Below are 19,177 nucleotides of genomic sequence, written 5' to 3' on the forward strand. Positions count from 1 at the left end.
GCAAGGGGCAAGAATCGGGAATCATAACAGATCAATTACAAGAAGGTGGCAAGTCCACATGCAGTCAATTGATCCTGCAGTAAATTGATTGGGCATTCGAGTGCGTGGGTCTTTCATCTCTGTGGGCCCATTTTGTAGCTGCCACACTGTAAGTTGCACGTCACTAACATAACTCAGTAAAAACATTTCATCATGCCACTCTACTGTTGTTCTTGCACCTTGCATACATCGCAGGGTTGACTGTTGACAGACAGGTCAATCAGAGCTGAGGGATCGAGCCTGCTATCCAGTGTCCTGGGGTGGGATGGATTCCTGCCTCAGTAGAAGCCTTTGGAGTGTCAATGAGAAGGGCTTCTCTTCCCCAGACGAACACCAAGAGGTACGAATTTAAAGTGATGGTTAAACACAAGAGGTTACCGGCTGGAATATGGAGATTATCAGCCACTTTTTGCCCTCTCCCCCTCCTGGTTTGATCCACATGTCATCCACACATTTCACCCACTCCATCCCTTCCCCATCTGGTTCCAGCTGCCCTACATCTTACCCCTAATGGTATTCATTATCACATTCCTTACCTTGCACTGGTAAACTTTGTGTTCCCATTTATCACATCCAGCCAACTTGCACCTCCCCCATCACTCTCCCCTCATTTGGCTCCATCTGCCCCTTGTCTGGCTCCATCTCATCCACTTGCCCCGATCCCCAACACCATTCCTCCCCCTCATTCAACTGTTCATCATTCTTCACCCCTCCTTGGTCCACCAGTCACCTGCTGCCTCTTGCTTCCCCGCTCCTCCTTCTTTGGATCGGCTATCTTCCATGTTCTGTTGAACACCCTGACCTACTATCTGCAACAGAGCCCACTTCTTTATCACCCTCTAACTACACCATTAACAACTTGTACTTACTTAACCTGTCCTATCACGTATACCCACTTTGTCCTATCCATTCCTGCCCACATCCATAGGCTAGCACAGTAGCACAGCAGTTAATGTAATGCTATTACAGCACCCGCGACTCGGGTTCAATTCCGACACTGTCTGTAAGGAGTCTGTACGTCTCCCTGTGACCATGTGGGTTTCCTCCAGGTGCTCCGGTTTCTTCCCACATTGCAAAGATGTTCAGGGTTTGGGCTGGGGTTGGCAAACTGTGCGCATCCTATGTTAGTACTGGAAGCTTGGCGACACTTGGACTGTGTTGGTCATTGTAGCAAATGATGCCTTTCTGCTGTATTTGTCGATGTTTTGATGTACATGTGACAAGTAAAGCTAATCTTATCTTAAAAATCTTAACCCATCTCTGCCCACATCTTCTCTCCAAATTAAAACTAATCAAAGCAAAAAGCACCAGAAACACTCCGGAGCATCTACAGAAGGAGGAATGATGCTAATTAGTTCTATGACCTTTGATTAGAACCTGAATACATCAACTGAGTTTCTCTCTCCACAGATGCTGCCTGATCTGATGAGCATTTCCAGCATGTTTTTTATTTTGTCTCAGGTTTCCAGCATCTGTAGTTTTCATGCTATTTCACCATTACTCTCTGACCCTTGAATTTTGACCTTGCCCCTGACAGTATGATTGGAGCTGCTGGGTGCCAAACTCGCCTTGCACCATGAGGAAGCCTCCACCCTCCTCCAAGGAAGACCTCTCAATCGAGCAGCTCATGGACACGCTACCCGATATGAGTCAGTCCGCTCTTCAGATGGCGTTCGCATGGCACCTGAGTCGGCCTTTACCCAACAAGGTGGGCAGTGCAGCTATGTGTGTGCATGTCTGTATATAGGTGTATATATGTGTGTCTACATGTCTGTATATATGCACGTGTCTGTCTGTAAATGTGTATCCACATGTTTGTGTTTATATACGAATGTGTGTCTCTCTCTACGTGTGTGTGTGTGTGTCTGTGTGTGTGTGTGTGTGTGTGTGTGTGTGTGTGTGAATGTCTGTCACACAATGTGTGTATCTACTGTACATGAGTGTGTGCATGTGTGTATCTCCACGTATTTATGTGTGTTCATGAATACTCTGTATGTGTCTGCATGTTGTACTGTTTATGTATCTCTGTACACATGTGTGAAAGTAGGTGTGTACTTGTGTGTATGTATGTGCGCATGTGTATATTTCCTGCAGCATGTGTAAACAATGTGGAAATTCCCATGTTAGCTCACTCATGGATGCTTGGCTACACACCTGTTGTATCAACACATAGATCATGTTCTAGGGCTGTGAGGCTTTATCAGGAGGGCAGAGGAACTGTGGGAGAGGAGTGGGCTGCCCTCAATCACTCATGCCGATCGTCCACACCCTGCTTGGCATGTTGGCCATCAGACTGGGAACGGTACATCAATATGATCACTACCCCCTTCCTGCGTCCTCTCCACCCCTCCCATTGCTACCCTTCCCATCCATCTCCCTCCCGCTCCAATCATTCTTTTCCATCTCACCCTTCCCTTCCCCTTACCTTCTTAACTTTCTCTCCTCTTTCCTCTCCCCACTCCCCTTACTCTTCCTGCTTCCCACACTTCTCCTTCTGGACCTCCCCCCTTTCCCCTCTTCCCACTCTTTCCTCTCCCTTTCCCCCACCCTATCCCCTCTCCTTTGTCTCCTATCACTCTCTCGCCTCACCTCCTCCTCTCCTTCTCTTTTCCTCTCCATGTTCTCCCTCTTCCCTTCTCCTCACTCTCCCTTCACTTTCCCCTTCCTCCTCTTCCTCTCCCTTCTCTTTCCTCTCCCCCCTTGTCTCCCTCTTTCTCCCTTTCTGTGGCCCCTCCCCTCTATCTACCTTCTCTCCTTCACTCACTCTCCCTCTTCCACCCTCCCCCTCATTCTTCCCTCCCCTTGGACTCCTCATTCTCCCCTACCCTCTCGCTCCTCACTCCCGTTTCCACCCTCCCCGTCCTCCACCATGCCACAAACCTTTCCTCCATCAATGTTCAGAAGCATTGGTAAACATGACACTGCATTCAAAGAATATGTGAAACGGTTGGCTCAAGCATTTTGTATTGATGGTCACTTTCAATCTGATGCTGCTGCAATAAATAAAGACATGCATCACCTTCCAACAAACTAAGTTTCTCAATTTTCATGCATGTTATGACTTGGGACATAACAGATGACATACAAGATGATGTAAAACCTAGATGAGAGTGTGTCAAAGCAGAACGTCTGGCTGGTGGAACTCTGCTGTTCTGTATAAACTATGTCCTTTCCATGCATTAAAACAGAGGCTGATTTAGCTGCATTAAGGCAATGGCAGGAGGGCATGTCGAGAACAAGACCAGACATACCTCAATATGAGGCCTCACCCTGGTGAAGCCACAGTATAGGACAACTTGTATGCCAAACACCATAAGCAGCAAGTAATAGACAGAGCTAAGTGCTCCCACAACCAACGGATCAGATCTGAGCTCTGTAGTCCTGCCACATCCAGCTGTGAACGGTGGTGTTAAGGATCCGGCCTGAACACTGGGTCGAAGGGCCTCTGCTGGTAGCTCTGGATCACGCCAGTCTTTAATTTCTGTTTTCTTTCACCAGGCCATGTGGGTTCTGGCCCAGCCCCTTTCCTTTTTTGGACTTCCTCCAATTACCTGCTTGTCTCCTCATTTGCACCCACTTGTTTCTAATTTTCACTCATTGCCCTGTCCATTTAAACCCCGCCTTGACTAGCATTCTCTGCCAGTTTGTCCCAGTACTGACCTGTGTCATTCCAGCCTGTCATTGCGACTTCTGCCAACCGATTTTGCCTGATTCTGTGTGTTGGACTTTGCCTGCTCTTGGACCCGATTTTTGCCTGTGCGCTCTGGATTGTCTGCCCTCGCCTGACTGCCTTTCCTGTTAAGACCTCTGCCTGTCATTTTGGATTCGTGCCTGCCTTCTGTTTTTGAAAGACTGTTGCCTTTGTGCTCCCTAGTTATCCTAGTAAAATAGTATTCATTGGTCTGCACTTGAGTCTCACCGAAACCCAAAAGAACCTGACAGGTGGTGGAGAATCAAACAACTCACTGGAGGAGGAGGCTCCACAAATATCCCCATCCTCGATGATAGAGGAGCCTAGAACATGTGTGCAAAAGACAAGGCTGAAACATTTGCAACAATCTTCAGTCAGAGGTGCTGAATAGATGATCCAGCTCGGCCTCCACCGCAAGTCCCCAGCATCCCAGATGTCAGTATGCAACCAATCTGATTCACTCCACGTGATATCAAGAAACATCTGAAAGCACAAGATACTACAAAGGCTATTGTCTCAGACAAAATCCTACCAATGGTCCTGAACACTTGTACTCCAGATCTTGCTGTGCCACGAGCCGAGCTGTTCCAGTACAGCTACAACACCAGCAATGTGGAAAATTGCCCAGGTATGCCCTGTTTCTTGTGTACAGTTCAAGTCCAACCCAGCCAATTACTGCCCTATCAGCCTACTCTCAATCATCGCAAAGTAATGGAAGGAGTCATCAACAGTGCTATCATGCAGCACCTACTCAGTAATAACAAGAACTGCTTACGGATGCCCAATCTGGATTCCGTTAAGGCCACTCAGCTCCTGACCTCATCACCTCCTTGGTCAAACATGGACCGAGGAGCTAAATACCAGACCCTCAACATCAAGGCAGCATTTGACTGAGTATGGTATCAAGGTGCCCTAGCTAAAATAGTCAATGGAAATTAGGGAGAAAATGCTCCACTGGTTGGAATCATACCTGACACAAAGAAAGATGGTTGTGGTGGTTGGAGGTCAATTATCTCATCCTCAGGACATCATTGCAAGAGTTCCTCAAGGAAATGTCCTAGGACCAACCATCTCCAGCTGCTTCATCAATAACCTTCCATCCATCATTAGGTCAGAAATGGGGATGTTCGCAGATGACTATACAACGTTCTGCACCATTCGTGAAGCAGCTCCTGCCCAAATGCAGCAGGATCTGGACAATATCCTGGCTTGGGCTGACAAGTGGCAAGTAATATTCAAGCCACATAAGTGCCAGGCAATGACCATCTCCAACAAGTGAGGCTCTAACCATCGTCCCTTGACGTTCAGTGGCATCACCATCACTGAAACCCCTACTATCAACATCCTGGGGGTGACCATTGACAGGAAATTGAACTGCTCTAGCCATATAAACACTGTGGCTACCAGAGCAAGTCAAAGGCTAGAAATCCTGCAGTGTGTAACTCACCTCCTGACTCCCCAAATCCTGTCCACCATATACAGGGCTCAGGTCAGGAGTGTAATGGAATACTTGCCAGTCACAAAATGAATGCAGTTCCAACACTCAAGAAGCCTGACATCATGTAGTACAAAGCAAGCAACTTGATTGGTACCCCTACCTCAAGCATTCAATCCCTCCAACATCAATGAACAGTTGCAGCAGTGTGTACTATCTATAAGATGCACTGCAACAACAGCACAACAATGTTCCTAAGGCAACACACATCAAAGTTGCTGGTGAACGCAGCAGGCCAAGCAGCATCTATAGGAAGAGGCGCAGTCGACGTTTCAGGCCGAGACCCTTCGTCAGGACTCTTCCTTCAGTTAGTCCTGACGAAGGGTCTCGGCCTGAAACGTCGACTGCGCCTCTTCCTATAGATGCTGCTTGGCCTGCTGCGTTCACCAGGAACTTTGATGTGTGTTGCTTGAATTTCCAGCATCTGCAGAATTCCTGTTGTTTGCAATGTTCCTAAGGCAGCACCTTCCAGTCCCACAACCATCTAGAAGGACAAGAACAGCAGATACCTGGGAACACTGCCACTTGGAAATCCTCCTCCAAGTCACTCACACTCCTGACTTGGAAACATATCGCTGTTCCTTCATTGTCGCTGGGTCAAAGTCATGGAATTCCCTCCCTATCATCACTGCGGGTGTACGTACACCTCAGGGACTGCAGCGGTTCAAGAAGGCTGCTCATCACCACCTTCTCAAGGGTATCTAGGGATGGGCAATAAATGCTGGCTTAGCCGGTGTCACCCACATCCTGTAAATGAATATTTTTTTTAATGGCAACGATTATTGAGGGACAAACATGCACTGGAAGAACAAGAGAAACAGCGACAGAAAAAGAAGGAACATTTTAAGTTGGAGGAAGAAATTGCAGCGCATATGGCTAAGGGCTTCAAGTGTGTCGAGTGCTAAAAGTGCTCAACAGGACAGTCCAATGGTATGAATGCCTATATTGAAAATACACAAGGAAAAACCAAACCACCGAATGTCAATGCTGATTTCTTCATTCCTCAAGTTTCTCGGAAACATGAACAAAACCCCAAGAGCTAGTTCATGGTGTTTCCTGTCAATCTTCATTATTGAGGCACTCTGAACCTATGTCACATCCAGCAGCTCATGGGGACGTTCACTTACAGCATGGAAACGCTCTTGTTTCGGATGATGGAGATCAAAACAATGTTTTTGATATTATGAGGAAGCAGAATGAAATAACAACCTTATTGGCACAATGACGCCTTTAATCTTTGCCATAAAAGAGAGGTTCAAATCTTCGGTGATCCATTGCAGTATCATGCATTTGTGAAAGGCCTTTAAAAGCAGTGTAAAAATAAGACTGACAGTCATAGTAGTCATTGGATTTCCTCGTGTTTGCGTCATAGTAGCTATCTCTATTTACTTGAACTGTACACTAGGGTTCACCCTAGGGAACTTGTTAGAAGTTAGCAACATGTTGACCCTAAGAGAGGATATGTCAAAGCTAAGGCTTTTCTACAGGAACATTTTGGTGTTGAATAGGAAACTGCTTCTGCCTACAAGGAAAAGGGTCTTTCATGGGTATCCACAAAATCTGAAGACACGAAGGCTCTTAAGGTTACATTCTTTTTGTTGGAGGCTGTTGCAATGCCCTGGAAGAAGTGCAATACATGCATGAGCTGGACATGCTTGCCAATATGTTGACCATTATAAAGAAACTGCCCTATAAGCTTAGGGATATATGATGAACCATGGTCTGTGAACCTCAAGAAGGACACAACCATAAGGCTACTTTCACTGACATTGCTAATTTTATTGAAAGGCAAGTAAAAGTGGCAACAGACCCAGTGTTTGGGAATATAGAGGATGCTTCATCACTGGTAATAAGCAAAGATGTGAACAAAACTACTGTAAGTCACAATTTTGTTCTAGAGCGAAAGGAATCAGCTTTGCCACTACTGTGACCATTGTGGGAAGTAAAACTAAAACTGAACCTAGAACTAGAGGTAGGGAAATAGTTTCAACAGCTAAAAGGGTTTGTCTGTTCTGTGGGGGTGGGCACATATTGGAATTGCACCCTCAGCTGGAGAAAAGGGCTTATAGTGAGAAGATAGTCTTCCCGAAGGAAAATTGTGTCTCCTTTGGCTGACTGTGTACAGGACACATCAGCAAAGATTGTAAGAAGCATCTTTCATGCAATATATTCAATTTTAAGCATCCCAGCTTACTGTACTTCATATCCACTCATAGGAAACAAGACAATGGTTACTTGTGTTTTCTTGGATCAAGACAGTACAGCAGTTTTCTGCACAGAGTGCCTCATGAACAAGTTCAATCTCACAGGAAAAAGGACATGCATTATCTTACACACCATAGATCAAGAGATGGTCGTGAGTAACTTCATGGTTTCAGAATTGAAAGTGGCCAGCCTAGACAGTGAAAATTATTGTGAACTACCTAACATCATAACTTTTCACACAGACCTGATCAGTCTCTCTCACGTTCCCCCATGATATGAGCCAGCTGGATGGGTAAAAATCCACTTAATTCCTTTCAGAAGAAAGACATCACTGATCTGTGAGTGGTTCCACTTCTCGATGGCTTTGCTCAACTCACCCTTACTTCCACAACATTTGTCACATTTTCTGAGTGCAACCTGCCCTCATCTTGCTATAAAGCATGAAAATGCATTAACAAAGGAAAATGTGTCTAACAAAATTGCCACTTCAATGTAAACAGCTCCAAGGCTAAATTGGTAAATTTGTGGCTACTCATGGCCTTCTCTTGACCTCTGCACTGTCCTCCTTCTGCTCTTCACCTCACAAGGTACAAAGTCACCCACTCCTACATGTTTAAACTGATTTCATCTGGAGAGACCCTGTCCAGAGGTAGATCTGCCGTGTGCTGGCATCCTGGAGCTGTGTGCAACTGTCGACAAACACCACACTAAGACAGGATTATACTTGGAGCTGCACTAGTGCTGGAAATCTGGCAACCTGGACAATATGTGGTTACTACCACAATGTCCCACCTCTCGATGTACATGCCTCCAAAGGATGTCTGAGATATGGAGGTCCTTTACCAGCATAACAGGATGTTTAGACTCTTCAGGGATAGCATCCACCAACACCTTCCTTGTCTTCTGTGCATTTCCTAATAGCAAAATTGGCACAGAATGGTGATGAATTTTGATCCAGAGAGATGTAAGCCCATTCTAAAGTCCTCCATATCTTGGCTGAGGTCACTAACAAGCCACCAGAGAAACCTCAGCAAATCTCCATCTTCTGCTGGTACTTTAACCTGCTGAAACATTGGTTCAATATCTGTCATGGTCACCATTGGCTCTTTTCTGAATCTGGTCATAACACTAATCAGTGAGCTAGTAAGACCTGATCCCTGTAACAGATGAACATTAAGAGATGTTCCCTGAAAAATCGCTCCACAGCCAAGCACAACATGGAGCTCCCTTTTCCTGGAGTGGTAAACACCGTGATGTAGAATATACCAGACTTTCCCATCACTGTGTTCCAGATCCTCAGTAGGTATTCTCTCAGCATAACCTTTGGAGATGGCATCCTTCATGAAAGCTGTGTAGTCAGTGCGTAATGACAAATACCCCAGAAACCTCCTGCTTAGATTTAGAGCATGCTGTTCTGCAATCTTTCTATTATTTGCCATGTTAACCTTCTCCCTTCTCCAAGGTAAACTACTATATTAGTGGACATCCACCAGTTTTGCAGAATTTGCAACCAGTTTCATGAATTTGTGGTCCTCTGTTGACAAACCAGGTTGTTCATGCAGACTGCATTCAGGGAAGTCTGGCTGAAACTGCTGCTGCCAAAGCTCATCCAAGTTCAAACCTGAGATCCTATTATCTGTGAGCTCTGGCTTCTTTTGATCCTGTGCAATAGATCTGATCCCTGCCACATGCCAGATGGTGATGCAGCCAGTTAGAATGCTCTGTACATCCATAGAAATTTCTGAGTGTCCAAATCTCCTCAAACTCCTAATGAAATTTAGCCACTGTTGTGCTTTCTTATTTTTGTAATTTATTTCTTATTGAATTTAATCATCAGACAAACTTTCCATAAGATGTATTTCAAATACTGTACATATATATCATATATTTGTCACAAATCTCCACATGTTTATCTGAGGTATACACTTATAGAAAGGAAAGAAAGAACAATCGAAAGAAGAAAATTATGTGCAGAGTAGGGAGTGATTTTTTTTATACAGCATATTCATTGACTTGTAAGAATAAAATCAGGCCTGTGAGGTGTTATATAGTTCAACCATTTTTCCAGTATGAATAAAATTGTTCCAACTTATGATTAACAGATGCTGTTATCTTTTCCATTCTGTAAACGTCCTTTGTAATTTCCATCCATACATTTAAAGCTGGGCTCTCCTGTGATAACCATTTCCTGGTAAGAGTCTTTTTACCAGCCTCCAGCAGTACATTCATTAAATATTTATCTCTTTTCAACCATTCTTGAGGTATATACCCAAAATATATGGTCTTACTCTCTAAGGGTATTTCACCTTTAAAGATGTCTTGTAGGGCATTATGTATCCCCCTCCAATAGTCTTTGATAATGGGGCATTCCCAGAAAATATGATAATAGTTTGCATTTTGATTTCCACAATTTCTCCAGCAAACGGCGGTGGGGCGGGTGGTACTATCATAATGGGATTTCTGAGAGGGTGTAATAAAATATCTTATCAAGTTTTTCCACCCGAACTCCCTCCATTTCTGTGAACTGGTATACTTCCATTGATACCTCCATATTATTGTCCAGTCTTCCTCGGATATTATTATCCCTCCTTCCTTCTCCCATTTTATTTTAAAGTATGAAGTCAAATGCGTTTTAAGATTTGACAAACCCTTATACACGCTTGAAATTATTCTACTACCGTTGTCTGAATTATATGCTTTTCTAAACTGCTCTATCAGACGTCCTTGCCTTGGTTACATTTTAAACCGTCCTATTAACATACTGTCACATCTGTAAATACTGGTAAAAGTCTTGTGTTTCTAATAAGTGTTTCTCTTTGAGCAATTCAAAACTGAACAGTTTTCCTTCTTTCATTATATTGCGAATAGCTGTTATTCCTTTAGATGTCCAGTCCTGAAATCTAGCATCCAGTTTATTCGGTGTAAAATCCGAGTCATATACACACCATTTAAGAATTGCAATGTCTCTCTCTAGTTTATATTCTTTTATAATAGTTTTCCATATTTAAAGGGTCCATTTCACCCACGGGTTGGCAATATTATTTATGTCACTTTGTAGGTTGTTATCAGCCAAAATTGCCTGTATAGGGATGGAAAGCATCCTCTCCTCAATGTTTTTCCATTGAGCGTCATATGATGGGTTGCACCAGCATATCACGGCTCTCAACTGTGCTGCAAAATAATAATCTCTAAGAGAAGGTAGGCCCCATCCCCCCTTTTCCTTGGCTAATTGCAAAGTTTTGAGACGGACCCTAGGCCTTTTACCTTGCCACATATATCCTGATAGCATCTTGTTCCATTCATTGAATTGATTTTGGTTACTCTCTATTGGTAGGGTCTGAAAGAGATATAGTAATCTGGGCAGTATATTCATTTTAATAGATTCAATCCTTGAACTGAGACCAAGAAAAGGAATTAGGTTCCATCTTGTTATATCTTAATTTTTTTATATATAGGCTGATAATTGCATTCTGATAATTTTGCCAAACCTTTTGGCATAATGATGCCCAAATATTTGACGGACTCTGTTTGCCATGCCCAAGAATATCTACTTTCAATTTCTCTTGGTGGGTGATAGTTATATGAAAGTAGTTGGGTTTTAGCTACGTTGATCTTGTATCCTGATAATTGGCCATATTATTCGAAGGATTGCATTAATTTAGGTAAAGAGTATGTTGGTTGCCCTAGATCGATCAAAATGTCATCCGCGTAACAGGCCAATTTATGCTCTGTCCCTTTAACAGTAATTCCCCTGATATCTTCACTTTGTATTGAGCTAATGGTTCCAGATATAATGCAAAGAGTAGTGGTGACCATGCACAACCCTGTCTCATGCCCTTTTCTAGGGTAAAACTATTAGATAAATATCCATTGATTTTAATCCTGGTGGTAGGATTGTCGTATAGTGCCTGTACAGTTGTGTCATGTAGACCAAATCTATGTAAAACTCTGTAAAGAAAATTCCAATTAACCGAATCAAATGCCTTTTCAGCGTCCATGCTTATCATATTGCTTCAATTTCATTTTTTTATATGATCCATAATGTGAAGTGTCCTTTGTATATTGTCTTGTGTTTGGTGTTGTTGTATAAAACCTGTCTGATCATTATGTATCAGTGTGGGTAGAAACTCTTCTAATCGTTTGGCCATGATGGAGGTAAATATTCTATAATCCACAATAAGAACAGATATTGGTCTAAATAACCCACATTCTATTTTATCCTTATCTTCTTTCGGTATAGCTGAGATTATCACCTCCTTCCAGCTGGGTGGCATTTTTCAGAGCCCAGTTCAGTGTGGGGAGTAAAACAGGAATTAACTCACTTCTAAACTCTTTATACCACTCTGCCATATATCCATCTGATCCTGGTGACTTGCTTAATTTAAGCCTACTAATTGCAGTTTTTAGTTCAGCTTCAGTTATGTCAGCAGTCATCATTCTATTTTGTTCTTTGCTTAAGGTGGGTAACTCTAAAGAATTCAGGAAGGTGTCAGCTTGGGTTATGCTTCCCCCTGCAACTTTGGAATATAGAGTTTGTAAAACATTTCAAAAGCTTCCTCAATTTCACTTAGTTTATTTTTTATCACTTTTGTTCTTGGATCCCTAATTCTATGAATTGTATTTCCTGCTATCTTTTTTTTCCAGTTTCCACTCCAGTATTTTCATAGATTTAGATCCACTTTCATGGTGACTCAGTTTCAGAAACATTAATTTTTTTCTAATTTCTTGTGTAGCCAAACTATTAATTTAATTTCTAATTTTTGAATTTCCTCTAGTGTATCCTGTGCCAAACTCAATTTGTAATTTTTTTATAGTTCCTTCAGCTTAATTTGTAATTCCTCTAATGTTTTATTCCTTTGTTTCTTATATGAAGATATTGCTATAATTTTCCCTCTTAAAACAGCCTTCAGAGTATCCCATAGAATGGGAGGTGAAACCCCTCCATTATCATTCATTTCTAAGTAAAGACCAATTTCTTTTTTAATTTGTTCCTTAAAATAGGGATCATTGAGTAGACTTGAATTTAGTTTTGAAATAGTATTCTTTGGTTGCAGGTCAAAATCAACAGATAAGTATATAGGTGCATGGTCACTTACATCTATTGCCCCAATTCCACAGGTGATTATTTTGTCCCTATCTTTTCCGAATGTTATGAAATAGTCTATTCTTGTATATATGGAATAGGGGACAGAATAACGAGTGTAATCCCTTCCTCAAGGTCCTCAACATCCTCAAAAAGAGTGTTAACTTTCTTATGTAAGGACTTTGTTTCACAATTTTTTCTATTGGAAGAGTCTAACTTTGGTTGTAATTGTAAACTTAAGTGTCCCCCACATAGCAAGAGACCTTCTGTTTCTGTTACCATAATATTAGTAATTTTCTGGAAGAAACTAATATCACATCCTAGGGGTGCGTATATATTCAATAAAGTAACTGGATTTCTATCTATATTCCCCCTTACTGGAATATATCTGCCCTACTTATCTCTTATTTCGAATACTTCTTCAAAATTTAGCTTTCCTGAGATGAGAATATCAACTCCTCTTCTATGTCCTGATTTATATGTGGAGAACAACAAATTAGTGAAGCCCATTCTCTTTAATTTTCCATGCTCATTGTCACTTAAGTGAGTTTCCTGTAAATATACTACATGGGCTTGTTCTTTTTTCATTTTTGATAGAATTTTACTGCACTTGACTGGATTCAACAGCCCATTGACATTAAAAGAAATGAGTTTCACTTTGTCCTTAGCCATATACTATCTGTTAGTATATCATTGAAATTTGCAGAATATAACTTAATCGATCTACTCCCTGAACAAATAAGAACCAAGAAACGCGAATAATAAAAAAGGTAATGAAGGTGTGATTCCAAGGCTGGGGTCTCTAGATGACCCTGGGTTGAGCTAAAAGAAACGTCTAGCCGTGGGGGAATAGCCCCTCCTACCTGTGAGTTGAGGGCCCCCGCACAGTACCTATAAAAGTAAGTTTAAAAATCTATGTCCATTACACAGAAATGGTTTCCCTGTGTATTCCTCCTATGTATATATTCTCATTTGGGTGGGAAAAAAGAAATCAATGAATGAATTTTAAAAAATTGAGTAATGTAAAATCCACATTATAATACGTATTTCTTGAGATAGGTATATCACCGTCTATTTTTGCTTCCGTTTAGTTTATCAGCACTTTTAAAGTTAACCAAACCTTATGGCTCTTCTGGAGGAGGTGAGGGCTGCTCTCAGAGAACTCAGTTTCTTCCTAATGTCCTTCTCTCGTCCTGCTCCCGTCCCCTGCTTTCTCGGTTCTCTTACCATTTCCCAAACAGATCGGGATAACTGCTCAGCCAGACTTTCCCTTGATTTGACCACTCTAATGGGCAGTCCTCTATTCTTCATGTCTGTAGTCCCTTCTTCCGCTGTCTGATATAGTTGTATCCCTTCTTGGTAAAATACCTGCAGTTTAGCAGGGTACGGGGTTTGGAATTTAACCTTTTCTTGCTTTAATATTTGTTTTGCTTCAGAATATTCCTTCCGTTTCCTTAGTACCGCCGGGGGTAATCATGATCGAAATATATTAACTTGCCTTTCCAAAAAACCCTCTTCTTACCCCAGTCCCTTCGTAGAATCTCCACCTTGCTCTTGAATCGAAGGAATCTAAGTACCTTAGAGCGCAGCTTACTTTCTCTGTCTCCGGGATGCCGTGGGATGAGCGAACGATGCACCCTCTCAATTTCCATCTCCATAGTCGGGGGAATCTCCAGCGCTTCCTGCAGCAGCTTTTCTACAAAGTCTGTCATCGACAATCCCTCCGCTCCTTCAGGAACATTGTAAATCCTGATATTCTTCTGTTGCGATCTTCCCTCCTGGTCAAGCAATTTACTTTTGTTGTGCTTTCTTTGTACCTGATCTCTACCCCTTCCTCCAGATCCTCCTGGGCTCTTACGAGGAGGAGCACTTCACTGAACCGGATGCTAAGCAGATCATAGCGGAGTTCCAGCAGGATTTGAAGGAGATCGAGCAACGGATTGAGGACCGAAACCAGAATCTTGAACTCAAGTACCAATATCTGCAGCCTACTAGCATCGAGAACAGCATTAGTATTTGAGATCGACTCTCACCAGGTCCCAAACACTCACCACTGGGACCCTCCCCACATACCACCCACTCACCACAGAGACCCACCCACATCCCACCCACTCACCACAGAGACCCACCCACATCCCACCCACTCACCACAGAGACCCTCCCCACATCCCACCCACTCACCACAGAGACCCACCCACATCCCACCCACTCACCAGAGAGACCTTCCCCACGTCCCACCCACTCACGACAGAGACCCTCCCCACATCCCACCCACTCAACAGAGAGATCCTGCCTACATCCCACCCACTCACCAGAGAGACCCTCCCGTCATCCCATCCACTCACCACAGAGAACCGCCCCACATCCCAGGCACTCACCAGTGAGACCCTACCCACATCCCACCCACTGTGACCCTCCCCACAGAGACCCTCCCCACATCCCACCCACTCACCACAGAGACCCTCCCCACGTCCCACCCACTCACCACGGAGACCCTCCCCACGTCCCACCCACTCACCAGTGCGATTCTCCCCACTTCCCACCCATTCACCACTGAGACCCTCCCCACTTCCCACCCACTCACCACTGAGACCCTCCCCACTTCCCACCCACTCACCACTGAGACCCTCCCCACATCCCACACCCACTCACCAGAGACCCTCCCCACGTCCCACCCACTCACCATTGAACCTTCTAGTCCTGCTAGATAATAGTACCCCTTACTTCATGGGCTCTGTTTTAGGGGGTGGGGTGTCACCTTTCACCCTCAGCCTATGACATCTGATTCTAGTCTAACTCAAGCTGAGGGGGAAGACATCAGTGTATATTTACCCTATCTATACCTCTCATAATTTTGTATACTTCTGGAAGATCTCCCCTCATTCTACGCTCCAAGAATAAAGTCGTAAGCTAATCAACCTTTCCCTATACAAGATGTCAGGGAAAATAGATGTTTTGACATGGTACCGCAGTGGTTGGTGTAAAACTATTACAGTACCACTGTCTGTCGGGAGTTTGCACTTTCACTCTGTAACCGAATATCAAAAATCCATTCATTCCAAAAATCCTCCATATTCCAAAGATGTACAGGTCAGTAGGCTAATCGGTCACAAGGGTGTAATTGGGCAGTGCGAGCTCTGTGAGCCAGAAGTGTCAATTACACTCCAGTATCTCTTATAAAACAACTACTCCCTCATTAATCATCTTCGAAAGTCCACCTCCAAAGACTCCTTCAGGCCTGTAAAATATGACCTTCCCTGAACAAAGCCATGCTGACTATCCGTAATAAATCTATGCCATTCCAAATACCAGTAGATCCTAACCCTTAGAACTTTCTCTAATCATATCCTGAACACTGATGTAAGACATAATTTTCTGTTTTGTCTTTATTACCTTTCTTAAGGAGAGCAGCAACATTGGTTACTCTCCAGCCCTCTTGATCTCACCTGTGACTCTACCGTTGTGGTCATGGATTAAGGTTTAGTGTTAGAGGTTAGGATTTGGGGTTGGAGATTTGCGGTTAGAGTTAGGAGTTGCTGGAGCTGGGGTCGGCCAATAAGAGAGGTGAACATTAGGGTTAGAGTTGAGGTAGTGAAATTTTCCCAGTCTCCTACTGATGATCTGACTTTGTACAGAGCTAGAGGGTAGACACTAGATGCCCACAGTGACAGTGTTGGTTGAGGAGGGTGGGCATTTGGTAGCTAATGGTTTCAACACAATTCTTTAATGCAGAACATGGGATTCCAAACATTTTCTCCCTCTTTCTTGATCACATCCACTCGTCCCCAGCTCCTCACTACCTCAAGCCTAACCCTAATGTTCATCTCTCTTAATACTAGACCCTTACATAAGACCAATAAGGAGAGGGGAGTGGAGATAAAGTAGGAATAGAAAGAGGATGGTCCTCCTCCAGATATTGAAGGATTTCTGGACTCTCACTTTTCAAGACTAGAAGAAAGGGAAGACCATTTGGCCCTTCATACCTGCTGTCCCATTCACACTATTTCTTTCACCTCCGTGCCACCTTCCCACACTGACTCTATAACTCTTGACACAAGAGATTCTGCAAATGCTGGAAATCCAGAAAAACACACACCTTGGAGGAAATCAGCAGGTCAGACAGCATCCATGGAGAGGAATAAAAAGTCTATGTTTTGGGTGGAAACTTGGGCTCTGGCTTCTTCCCCCTTCCTTTCCACTGCTGATGAAGGGTCTTGGCCCAAAACATTGACATTATTCCTCTTCATAGATGCTGTCTAACCTGATTTCCTCCAGTATTTGGTGTGCTGCCCATAACCCTTGTTTACCCTTCGGCTTAGAGTCATAGCACGATACAGTCTTGAAACAGTCCCTTCAGCCCATCAAACTGTGCTGACCACCAAACACCTATCTTTACACTAGTCCTGCACTAATTTTATTCTCACCACATCTTCATTGGCTCCCTCCAGATCCTACCCATTAATCACACAACTTGCAGGGCCATTAACCCACACATCATTGGGATGTGGGATGAAACCTCCATGATGTGGGTGGGAACCAGAGCACCAGGGTTAAATCCACATGTTCACAGGGAGAAAGTACAAATTCCACACACAGACAGTACCCAAGATCAGGATTGAACTACGGTCCCTGAAGCTGTATGGCAGCTGCTCTACAAGCTACACCACTGTGTCATACCAAATTTTTTAAAGCTCTTTAAACCGCATCCTTCTTTAAGCTTTTTGTTGATGATAAGATAATTGATCTCTTGCACTTACAGAATGAGTTGGGTAATGTGATCAGATCTCTCAAGGACCTTTTTATTAAGATTGCTATAGATCTTTGTAACTTTCCAATAATCCCTGTTATTGATTGAAGAATGCATATTACCATGAATATTTTAAAAATTAATTTCCTTTCCTTTCGCTACTGTTGATATTCAATAAAACACAGTTCTCCAACCGTTATGTCTCCGTCTCAAGATGATCTAAAACTGTTCTGATATTTCGGAATTTCACGGAATGATTGGTGGATCTTAACAAGATCTTTAGAGGAGCTATGAGAGGGTAAATGGTGAGATGTTTCCACTAGCAGGAGAGTCTCAAATAGGAGAATGTAGTGACAAGATGGTGAGCTTTTGGCACCTTGTGTTACATATGGTTTCAACGGTATTAGGGATATGGTATTGATGTGGATAGAGAATTGGTTGGCAGACAGGAAGCAAAGAGTGGGAACAAATGGGACCTTTTCAGAATGGCAGGCAGTGACTAGTGGGGTGCTGCAAGGCTCAGTGCTGGGACCCCAGTTGTTTACAATATATATTAATGACTTAGACGAGGGAATTAAATGCAGCATCTTCAAGTTTGCGGATGACACAAAGCTGGGCGGCAGTGTTAGCTGTGAGGAGGATGCTAAGAGGATGCAGGGTGACTTGGATAGGTTAAGTGAGTGGGCAAATTCATGGCAGATGCAATTTAATGTGGATAAATGTGAGGTTATCCACTTTGGTGGCAAGAACAGGAAAACAGATTATTATCTGAATGGTGGCAGATTAGGAAAAGGGGAGGTGCAACGAGACCTGGGTGTCATTGTACACCAGTCATTGAAAGTGGTGCAGGAGTAGGCCATTCAGCCCTTCAAGCCTGCACCACCATTCAGTACGATCATGGCTGATCATCCAACTCAGAACCCTATACCTGCCTTCTCTCCATACCCCCGATCCCTTTAGCCACAAGAGCCTTATCTAACTCTCTCTTAAATATAGCCAATGAACTGGCCTCAGCCGGCGGTGAAAAAGGCGAATGGTGTGCTGGCATTCATAGCAAGAGGTTTCGAGTACAGGAGCAGGGAGGTACTACTGCAGTTATACAAGGCCTTGGTGAGACTACACCTAGAATATTGTGTGCAGTTTTGGTCCCCTAATCTGAGGAAAGATATTCTTGCCATAGAGGGAGTACAAAGAAGGTTCACCAGATTGATTCCTGGGATGGCAGGACTTTCATATGATGAAAGACTGGATTGACGAGGCTTATAGTCTCTGGAATTTAGAAGATTGAGGGGGGATCTGATTGAAATGTATAAAAGTCTAAAGGGATTGGACAGGCTCGATGCAGGAAGGTTGTTCCCAATGTTGGGGAAGTCCTGATTGAGGGGTCACAGTTTGAGGATAAAGGGGAAGCCTTTTAGGACCGAGATGAGGAAAAACTTCTTCACACAGAGAGTGGTGAATCTGTGGAATTCTCTGCCACAGGAAACAGTTGAGGCCAGTTCATTGGCTATATTTAAGAGGGAGTTACATAAGGCCCTTGTGGCTAAAGGGATCAGCGGGTATGGAGAGAAGGCAGGTATAGGGTTCTGAGTTGGATGATCAGCCATGATCGTATTGATTGGCGGTGCAGGCTTGAAGGGCTGAATGGCCTACTCCTGCACCTATTTTCTATGTTTCTATGTTTCTGTAACTCCGATCTTTAATGGAACATTGAAAGGTCTTTAAAGGAGCATGTGATTACAAACATGCCCTACCTTTTTCTTGACCACACGCACTCATCCCCAATGGATATATCACCCCCACATAAAACTAATAAAGGAGTGGAGAGGAGATGGTGAAAGAACAGGAAATGACTGAAAACAAGAGAAAATCTGGAGATGTTGGAAATCAAAGCAATACATAAAAAATCCAGGAGGA

The 19,177-nt window shown here is 43.4% G+C and overlaps 1 protein-coding gene across 4 annotated transcripts in view; it reads left to right on the plus strand.

Moving 5' to 3' along the window:
* Positions 1–17,445, plus strand: part of LOC134346918 (polyunsaturated fatty acid 5-lipoxygenase-like) — an 80,414-nt gene extending 62,969 nt beyond the window's left edge. For all 4 annotated transcript variants that reach the window (XM_063048765.1, XM_063048766.1, XM_063048767.1 and 1 more), the window contains 2 exons: positions 1,577–1,747; positions 14,354–17,445. In XM_063048765.1, coding sequence (XP_062904835.1) covers positions 1,577–1,747; positions 14,354–14,533 — 351 coding nt within the window. In that variant the 3' untranslated portion in view covers positions 14,534–17,445. The remainder of the gene's footprint in view (positions 1–1,576; positions 1,748–14,353) is intronic.
* The last annotated feature ends 1,732 nt before the right edge of the window (positions 17,446–19,177 follow it).

Source organism: Mobula hypostoma, chromosome 5, assembly GCF_963921235.1.
Source record: "Mobula hypostoma chromosome 5, sMobHyp1.1, whole genome shotgun sequence".
Classification (NCBI taxonomy): Eukaryota; Metazoa; Chordata; class Chondrichthyes; order Myliobatiformes; family Myliobatidae; genus Mobula; species Mobula hypostoma.